Genomic DNA, 9716 nt, shown 5'->3' on the forward strand with positions numbered 1-9716 from the left:
AAGATTTTATTAAGTACGACCTGTGAATAAAAAAATATTACAAAATTGATAAAGGCTTTTTCTTTAAAAATATTCTACTTGCTGCATATTATCTTTTTAAATTATTTACTATTTCTGTTTTACTGTATTTTCTCTGGAACAAAAAATACTCATAACTTGAAAGTTTGCATGCTTCCTAAGGCAAAGGAGTTAATTTAAGAAAAAAAAAAACGGAATTAACCACTTGAAATTATTTTTACAATGTTCTTTTGCAATTGAAGACAACACTTGTTCGTTTTTGTGATAGGGAAACAAAATAAACAGTTTATTTTATGAATGTATGCAAAGTGGGATGATGTACAATATTGGCTTTTGCCTGACACTCCAAACTTTGACTGATATTGATGTTTTGGGGATGTTAAAATAAAGCAAAAAACCTAAAAAACATTTAAAACACAATACTTAATTTATTTAATATATCCACAAATGTAAAAACTTAGCCATCCTTCCACAAATAAATCTGCCATTTTCTCTCACTTTTATACTGCATAAAGGTCTGGGGACATACATATATAACAATCACAACACAATCATCATAATACAGAGTAAAAAATACAATGAATAAAATAGATTAAAGAGACCCAACAGATGATTCAAAAAGTCACACATTTTAAAATTGTATTGTTTAAACGATGTATAAAATAATTAATAATATGCTTCCTGAAGTGGTCCAGAAGATGTTTCAGATGTGAACCAGTACATATGTATATCATATAAAGGTGATAATCTATGGGATTATTAACAATTACAAATACAAATATGTAATAATTTCATATTTCATATGAATAAGTCTAAAATTATATGTTGAATATACAGAATATATATACACACACACACATAAAATGTTTATTGCATGTAAAATATTTCCCGTACTGTTTACTCCCACCTTTTTACTTAAATTGTTCTGTCCATTTTATAATAAGAGTACACAATATTGCATATTAATGTATGTGCTTGACTGAAAAAAGCACTAATATAAAATATCTAATCTATAAATGTAGAAGCATATAAAACATATTGTTAGACAAACAACAATGTCACACATGTTATATGTGCTGATGTTGTTAGAAAGTCAAAATGAAAGTCTGGACAGTTTATTTCAAATCCTGCAGTTTCATTTGCTGCTGCTGTTCTCACCAGCACACTTGTGTTTCTTACACTGGTACTTAGAAGACAATCTTTCACCACACACACTGCAACTCAACACTTTCTCTCCTGGGTGTCTTCTCGTGTGTCTTACAAGGCTTGATCGGTCACAAAAGCTTCTGTTGCAGATTCAACAGGAATGTGATTTTTCACCAGTGTGTGTTCTCATGTGTCTTTTCAAATTCTGACTTTCTATAAAACTTTTACCACAAATTGAACAGGGAAAAGGTTTTTCACCAGCGTGTGTTCTCGTGTGTACTTTCAAATTGCGACTTTCTCTAAAACTTTTACCACAAATTGAACAGGGAAAAGGTTTTTCACCAGTGTGTGTTCTTGTGTGTCTTTTCAAACATTGACTGCTAGTAAAACCTTTACCACAGATTGAACAAACAAAAGGTTTTTCACCAGTGTGTCTTCTCATGTGTACTTTCAAACTCTGACTTTCTGTAAAACCTTTACCACAGATTAAACAGGAAAAATGTTTTTCACCAGTGTGTGTTCTCATGTGTATTTTCAAATGGATACTTTGTGTAAAACCTTTACTACAGAGTGAACAAGAAAAAGGTTTTTCTCCAGTGTGTGTTCTCATGTGTCTTTTCAGAAGACTAGGATATTTAAAGGTTTTGTGAGAGTGAGAAGATGTGAAGTGAGTGTTGTCAGTGTGACATGTCTTATCATCTTTAGAGTCTTCATCATCAGTGTCAGGAGAGTGTGACGTTGTGTCCTCACTATCTGATAGTGGAGCTAAGAGCTTGTCTGCTTGTGATCCTCCACAGTGGTCTCCATCAGCTTCTGTTGTCATGTGTTGTGTTGAGCTGCTGCTTGGAGGCTCCCCCCCTCCCCTCTCCTCACTTTCACCTTTCACCTCATCATCTTCACTCTTCACAGGGACACCAGTCACTGGGAACTCCTCCAACCATTTAGGCTGACTGATGCCCTCTTCCTCCTCTTCCTCTTTAATGTGCGGCGGCTCTTGGTCCTCTTCTTCCTCTTTCCTTTTAATGTGAGGGATCAGCTGGTTCTTTTGCTCCTTAAAGTAAGGGGTCAGTAGGTCCTCCTCTTCCTTTTTGATGTGTAAGATGAGTGGGTCCTCCGCTTGCCCTTTGATGTGAAGGGTCAGTTTAACATTATGGGTCTGTGGCGTCTCGTCTTCCTCTTTAATGTGGGGGGGCTTTGACTCCTCTCCTTTTTCTTTGATGTGTTGGGAATGTGGTACCTTTTCTTCCTCGTGTATGTGGGGGGACTGTGGTTCCTCCTCCTCCTCATGAGGAAGATGTTCTTCATCGATGTCTACGGGACAGGAGAAAACAAACATTCTTCAGAAAAGTCCAGCTTTACTCAGTCACATGAGACATTGTCCTGCACCAACATATGATCTCACAATCTCATCAGTTTCCCCTCACAGCAGTCAGGGTACTTCCAGCTGACACATAAAAAGACCTTCAGGGGAATGCCTTTCCAGGCCAACGTTCAATCCACCTTATTCATATAAAAACATCCTAAAAGTAATTCCTGCAATCCTTAATGGTAGACGCCATACGTGAAAGTGTGCTGTTCTCCCTCTGAATAAGTCATACACACACAGAAAATAATGTACCACATGCCAGCCTCCACGCAGTAGTACTAGTGATGAGCTCCCCCTGCTGGTGGACAATATTTACTGTGAGTTTCACATTCATCTTTAGAGACATGTCTGTTATAAAAGAAGCATGAACACAGTCAACATGTTGGCCAAGAAAGATGACATCTGTTTTACTTTCATTTAGATAGTGTCACCACAGTTAAACTGGGAAGAAGTAATCAGATTACTGACTACACCATCAAAAGATAACTTGATTACATTATTAATAATGGATTATATTAATTTACTGCATTTCTAGACACTCAAATTGTGTTAAGAGTGAGAACTGAGAAGGCATCATTCTTGCAGTCCACACATTCAATCAAAATCAGTTCACGGGTATATAGTATGCACCTGCCTAGAATTATTGCCGGGTCAAACTTGTTTCGCAAACTATTTAGCGCGTGCTTAGCATTACCGCCGGCTCAGGATTAACGCCGAGTCAAACTCGTTTCGCCAAATAATTAGCATATGCCTAGAATTTCCGCCGGGTCAAACTCGTCACGTCACGAGTGACACTTCACCTGTCATCATTTTCAAAATGGAGGAGAATGATTTCAATAATTTGAAATCGCATAAAGGGAAGACGATTAAGAGCTATTCAATAGGATTTAAGGTCCAAGCTATTGAATATGCTAAAAAGAACAGTAAGCAGCGTGCTGCGTGTGTCAAATATGAGTCATTAAATGACTCCCGCCTCCTGGTGGTAGAGGGCGCTAGTGATCCTTCTTGCGACTACTCGGCTGCAGAAGAAGTGACAACAAGCAGCAAGAGTGAGCAGCGTGTGTTTATTTTTTCCTCTCGCTTGCACTTTTAACATGGAGGATTACATATCTAAAATAAAACAGTTTTCTAAACTGGACTTTCAATCAAAGCAGGAGGTAATAAAGGAAAATCTCCATCGAGACAGAGAAACTTTTAAAACTGAAGAAAGGAAGACTTCTATAAACAAGTTATCGATGCTTTTGATCAGAAGGAACTGCGCATGGACTTCATTTATAAGTAAAGGTAAGACCATAATAACGTTTTTTTTTATTAAATGTGATTTTCATGATGGCATCCTTACATCACACTCAAATTTTTAAGCGCAGGACTAGTTTCACCGCATGCCTTCTTTAAATGCCGGAGTGAGAAGAGGTTTTAAAATAATTAGCGCATGCTTGCCTTTACCGCATGCCTTTGGTAAACGACGGTGTGAGAAGAGGTTTTAAAATAATTATCACCCCGACGGAAATTCAAGGAAATACGGTACTTTATTTAATCCCCAAGGGGAAGTTAAAATTTTCAGCAATATGGTAAGCTACATTTAATAATAATAATAATAATAATAATAATAAGTAGATGAGGCAATTGTTCAAGGAATTGTGTGTGAATGCTGCAATGCTGAAATTGAACTGAAATGCTGACAGAATGTAGTATGAATGTAAGAATAGTTTGAATGTTGGAATGGTTTAAATGTTGAAGAGTTTAAATTTCCAGGAAAACCGGAATTTGGTTTGGAACGTGGGAAAGTGTTAGTTTGAATGTCCAGGATGAGTGGAATGTGTTGATGTTGGAATGGTTTGAATAGGTTGAAAAATGTGGGGATGGTGCCACTTGGACAAATGTCACTCAGGTGGGTGTACGCATGTGTGGAAGGTACGTAGACACAGAAAACTCCCCCACAAGCATGTTTGTGTGATGGATAGAAATATTTCAAGTCAATGTCCAGAGGTATTAAAACATTAGTCAATCAATCACACAAACGCTCAATGAACTTTGCAGTCATGGATACACTGTGTGTTTATTTTCTCCGTTGCGGCTCTCAAACTGCATACAAAAGGTCTTCTTTTGTTCGTTTGGTCTGAAAGCGTAAAAAAGCGCTGCCTCAATAGGACAAAAATAAAGCGGGTCTGGGGGCCCAAACGTTGCCATTCTTGTGTGAGTGTAGGCGTGTAGTCCTTATGTGACATCATCATGTCATGTTCATGAGGAAGCTGAGCTTGTTTCATACACGACTCCCCTCAGCCGTCTCCACTCCAACACACATGAGCAGCTAACTTGGCTAACATTAGCAGGTGACCTATGAGAAAATTCTCACAAGACCACAACTCTTCTTCTCTGACCTTCCCAAAGTAATAATCCAATCAATAATCACTGAACTCAACAAAAAATAAAGCATATTATTTCAACAATGACTTCCGGTGTCACAGAATTGGCTGATATAACAAAATCTGCTTTTCATTGCACAATATCAGGGAAATTGACATCAATGTAAGAGCAATATGTCATTCTTAGGAGAAGCAACATTTGTCAGGGAAAATAATGCCTTGCCGGTAAGGTCTATTCAGGTGTACTGGAGAGGAGCCTAGGCCAGATAGTCGAACCTCGGATTCAGGAGGAAGAGTGTGGTTTTCGTCCTGGTCGTGGAACTGTGGACCAGCTCTATACTCTGGGCAGGGTTCTTGAGGGTGCATGGGAGTTTGCCCAACCAGTCTACATGTGCTTTGTGGGCTTGGAGAAGGCATTCGACCGTGTCCCTCGGGAAGTCCTGTGGGGAGTGCTCAGAGAGTATGGTGTATGGGACTGTCTTATTGTGGCGGTCCGCTCCCACTACGATCAGTGTCAGAGCTTGGTCCGCATTGCGGGCAGTAAGTCGGACCCGTTTCCAGTGAGGGTTGGACTCCGCCAAGGCTGCCCTTTGTTACCGATTCTGTTCGTAACTTTTATGGATATAATTTGTAGGCGCAGTCAGGGCGTTGAGGGGATCTGGTTTGGTGACAGCAGGATTAGGTCTCTGCTTTTTGCAGATGATGTGGTCCTGATGGCTTCATCTGGCCAAGATCTTCAGCTCTCACTGGATCGGTTTGCAGCAGAGTGTGAAGCGACTGGGATGGGAATCAGCACCTCCAAGTCCATAGTTCTCGCCCGGAAAAGGGTGGAGTGCCATCTCCGGGTTGGGGAGGAGATCTTCCCCCAAGTGGAGGAGTTCAAGTACCTATGAGACTTGTCCACGAGTGAGGGAAGAGTGCATCGTGAGATCGACAGGCGAATCGGTGCGGCGTTTTCAGTAATGCGGACGCTGTATCGATCCGTTGTGATGAAGAAGGTGCTGAGCCGGAAGGCAAAACTCTCTTTATTGGTCACTCTACGGTCCATCCTCACTTATGGTCATGAGCTTTGGGTTAAGACAAGATCTCGGGTACAAGCGGCCAAAATTAGCTTCTTTCGCCGGGTGCCGGGGCTCTCCCTTAGAGATAGGGCGAGAAGCTCTGTCACCTAGGAGGGACGGCGTGGCACAGTGGAAGAGTGGCCATGCGCAACCCAAGGTCCCTGGTTCAATCCCCACATAGTACCAACCTCGTCACGTCCGTTGTGTCCCGAGCAAGACACTTCACCCTTGCTCCTGATGGGTGCTGCTTATCGTCTTGCATGGCAGCTCCCTCCATCAGTGTGTGAATGTGTGTGTGAATGGGTAAATGTGGAAGTAGTGTCAAAGCGCTTTGAGTACCTTGAAGGTAGAAAAGCGCTATACAAGTACAACCCATTTATCATTTATAACTCAAAGTAAAGCCGCTGCTCCTCCACATGGAGAGGAGCCAGATGAGGTGGTTTGGCCATCTGGTCAGGATGCCACCCAAACGCCTCACTCGGTAGGATGTCACGGGGAAGACCCAGGACACTTTGGAAAGACTATGTCTCCCGGCTGGCCTGAGAATGCCTCCGGATCCCCCGGAAGGAGATGGATGAAGTGGCTAGGAAGAGGGAAGTCTGGGCTTCACTGCTTAGGTTGCTGCCCCCGGAAAATAATGTGTTCTGGACCACTCATTCATCCTTTAAACACGCTGTCATTCAAAATAGCGACTAAACTACGAAGCTAAAGCTAGCAGGGAAAATCCATAAACGCACAACACATCTCGGGGTACACGCTGGAAAATTCCATAAAACCTTTACACTATTTATTTAAAATGTGTCCTAATTAAAATGTATCTTCCAGTTTGTGGCTATTGAAAGACATATTTCAAGAGGATATGCATTTTTAGAGCATGTTCTAAAGAGATAGCATTTAAAAAAATGACTTCTGGCAATATTATATTGATCAACTAATTCTTATTAGTGAGCGGAATAGAGGCGCTCTCATTGACTCCATTGTGAGAATTAGGATAGTCAAGATTGTGCTAATGTTTGTTTAGGACTTAGAATGCATACAATATAAAAACATGTTATTGTCTTACATATGGATTGTGAATGATAGGAGAAAAAAAAAATCAGATCCCCTTTGATAATTGTTCTACGTCCTGCGAACGGGCTGATGCTGTGGTGAAAGTGAGAAAATAAGTAAATGTCGGGAAAATGCAAACTTCAGCAAAAATGGCTGGCAAACGTTTTAAAACCTGCTAAGAGATTGTTGGTAGAAAACCCAGAGAGGCATGTGTGTGTTATAAAATGATGTTAGAATTACCTTTATTATTTGGGTTTAGGGGCCATGTCATGGAGCTCGTCCACAGCCCAACTCTGACTTGTTCCACCACTGACAGTTTATTGTACAAATGGACTGGGATATGTAACTCATCTTTAGTAGTTACATTCCACAGAACACAGACAACCACGTGGTTGCAAGACCACGTTGCAAGTAGCAGACGGAATGCATCATCCTCACAAGACAACACAACTTCTTATACACAATATATTAAGCATAGTGTTATTCATCAAATATAAAGTTAGTAAAGATGTAAGAGTAAGAAGTCAACAAACCTGTTCTGTGTAACACAACTTGATGTTTCTTGAAAACAGCGTCCAGTAGTTGATGTTGTCGCTCCTTCTCCTCTTTTGTAAGACAAAGTTCCTCCTCATACTTTGCTATCCTTCTTTCGCACATTTTCACACAATCACAACACTTTACTCTCACACTTGATCTCTACTTAGCGATGTGTTGATAACTTCTGTGTCTTCTGTTAGCAGCTAACAGGCTAAGCTAACTAGCGAGCTAAGCTAACTAACAAGCAAAGATAGCACGAGAAGCGGCACAGTGCTTCTAGTGCATCGAGACCACTTTATCCTTAAATAATGAATCAAAGATGTATTTTATGCGCCGTAAATATTATAAACTGGATAACAAATAATAAGACTGACTTATTAGCGTCCTGCACACTTGGCACACTTGACGTTACAAGGCAGTACTGCTCTCTTCTGCTGCTTTCCGTTTACACCGGAAGCTGGGAATGACGTCACAGCTGAGCGGTGGAAGAGGTAGCTCTATATAAGATATTGCCTGCTGTCACTGTTACCATGCTTTTATAACCTGTAATATTTGTTTGAATAACAATGTGAAATAAAAGAATGTCTTGTTTTTCAAAAATAAATTCAAAGTATATCAAACAAAGCTTTAATGTTGGGGTTCAGTGGCGCCCCCGTGCGACATTCATTGCAATGACAAGAGTGAAAGTGCTAGAAATTGTAGCGATATTACTGCCTGATACCACGTGTTTTTATTGTTGTTCCTTTTTACTCCTAGATAATCTATTTTCCTACAAAACATTAATAAAACATTCAAATATCACAGAACGTGATGTCGCAGGAACTCTGACATAAAACAAATTGTAAATCCAGGAAGTGACGTAATCTTCGAGCATGCGTGGACCGATCGTGTCGTGAATTTATATCAATTTTTAAAAAGTGTGAAATATTTGCTCTCATACACAAAAGTGTCTTTCTTAAAGTGAAATCCAAATTCTAACATTGTGTTAATGATTTGAATTTGTTAATTCAATCTTGGAAGATTGTACAAAATAGAAAAAGCCCTTATTATATTTACTGAAATAGTTTAAGTTTATCATTTATTTATATATATTTTATTTTAATCTTATTGGAATGGTCTCTCATATTTACTTTTACTTTCTTTAACGGGTTTTGTTTGTAAGAGGATTGGATTTAATGTGATGTTTTTTATATTGCTGAGTAAAATATTGAAAAAACATTGACTCATATTGTATTGAAAGTACCTTAATGTGTCTAAACATTGTTTATGTGTGTTTAATTGTTCAATAAGAAAAGAAAATAAATACTCAGAAGTAGAACTGGTTAGCAAATAAACTCTTATGTTAACATAAGACATGTTGAATTCATATTACATGACATTATATAAATATGTATATTAAATATAATTTGAATATTTGGCAAGTAAACAAAATGCATTTGCCATACCTAATTGTATTATATCAATTATAACTCAACCCCACACATAATAACATGTATTCACACTTTGTTGTATCTTACACCGACTTACATTCAATTATAATAGTGATTATAATATAATAAGATATATAACAATGTGTGTTCTGGATCTAAATTAATTCATGGAAAATAAATTGATAAACAATTAATCTTTTTTACCTGGAAACTTATCTCCTTAAGTGTGCAAATAAAGTCTTACGTATTACTTGTATTACATTTGAATAGAACCTTATTGAGCATATTAACAAGATTATGTTAGAAAATGTGCTGAGTATGAAAAAAGTCCTTTTGAATTTGCGCACAGGATGTAGAATGACAATGATCTTCACCCACCATAAAACAAAACAGGAAGATTGGAGCATGTGGAAGGAAGTTATGACTGTTATCATTTCCCACCACAAGGGGGCGATGTTGGTGTCGATATCAATGACTAGTCATGATCAGACCCCGACCTAAAGGCCTACTGAAAGCCACTACTAGCCACCACGCAGACTGATAGTTTATATATCAATGATGAAATATTAACATTGCAACACATGCCAATACGGCCACTTTAGTTTACTAAATTGCAATTTAAAATTTCCCGGGAGTTTTTTCCTGAAAACGCCACGTAATGATGACGTGTATGCTTGACGTCACAGACTGTTAGGAAATATGAGCGCTGCACACACACACAGCTAAAAGTCGTCTGCTTTAA

The 9716-nt window shown here is 38.9% G+C and overlaps 1 protein-coding gene across 2 annotated transcripts; it reads right to left on the minus strand.

The window, feature by feature from the left end:
• Positions 1-450: 450 nt before the first annotated feature.
• Positions 451-7993, minus strand: LOC133546582 (zinc finger protein 180-like). 2 transcript variants are annotated; one of them, XM_061892359.1, is made up of 3 exons: positions 7541-7993; positions 2402-2475; positions 451-2286 (listed from the first exon to the last, which is right to left on the minus strand). In XM_061892359.1, the coding sequence occupies exons 1-3, from the start codon at positions 7662-7664 to the stop codon at positions 2230-2232; spliced, it is 255 nt and encodes an 84-aa protein (XP_061748343.1). In that variant the 5' UTR covers positions 7665-7993; the 3' UTR covers positions 451-2229. The 2 variants fall into 2 exon arrangements, with proteins under 2 accessions (XP_061748343.1, XP_061748342.1); XM_061892358.1 differs by having other exon boundaries at positions 451-2475.
• Positions 7994-9716: the final 1723 nt, after the last annotated feature.

This window comes from Nerophis ophidion, unplaced genomic scaffold, assembly GCF_033978795.1.
Source record: "Nerophis ophidion isolate RoL-2023_Sa unplaced genomic scaffold, RoL_Noph_v1.0 HiC_scaffold_33, whole genome shotgun sequence".
In the NCBI taxonomy this organism is placed as follows: Eukaryota; Metazoa; Chordata; class Actinopteri; order Syngnathiformes; family Syngnathidae; genus Nerophis; species Nerophis ophidion.

Excerpts from the sequence above, each read along its gene's own strand:
- LOC133546582 (XM_061892358.1), bottom strand. The coding sequence starts at position 7,664 with ATGTGCGAAAGAAGGATAGCAAAGTATGAGGAGGAACTTTGTCTTACA. Across the intron at positions 2,476-7,540 it reads AGTTGTGTTACACAGAACAG|ACATCGATGAAGAACATCTT; the intron begins GTTTGTTGACTT and ends CCTGTCCCGTAG.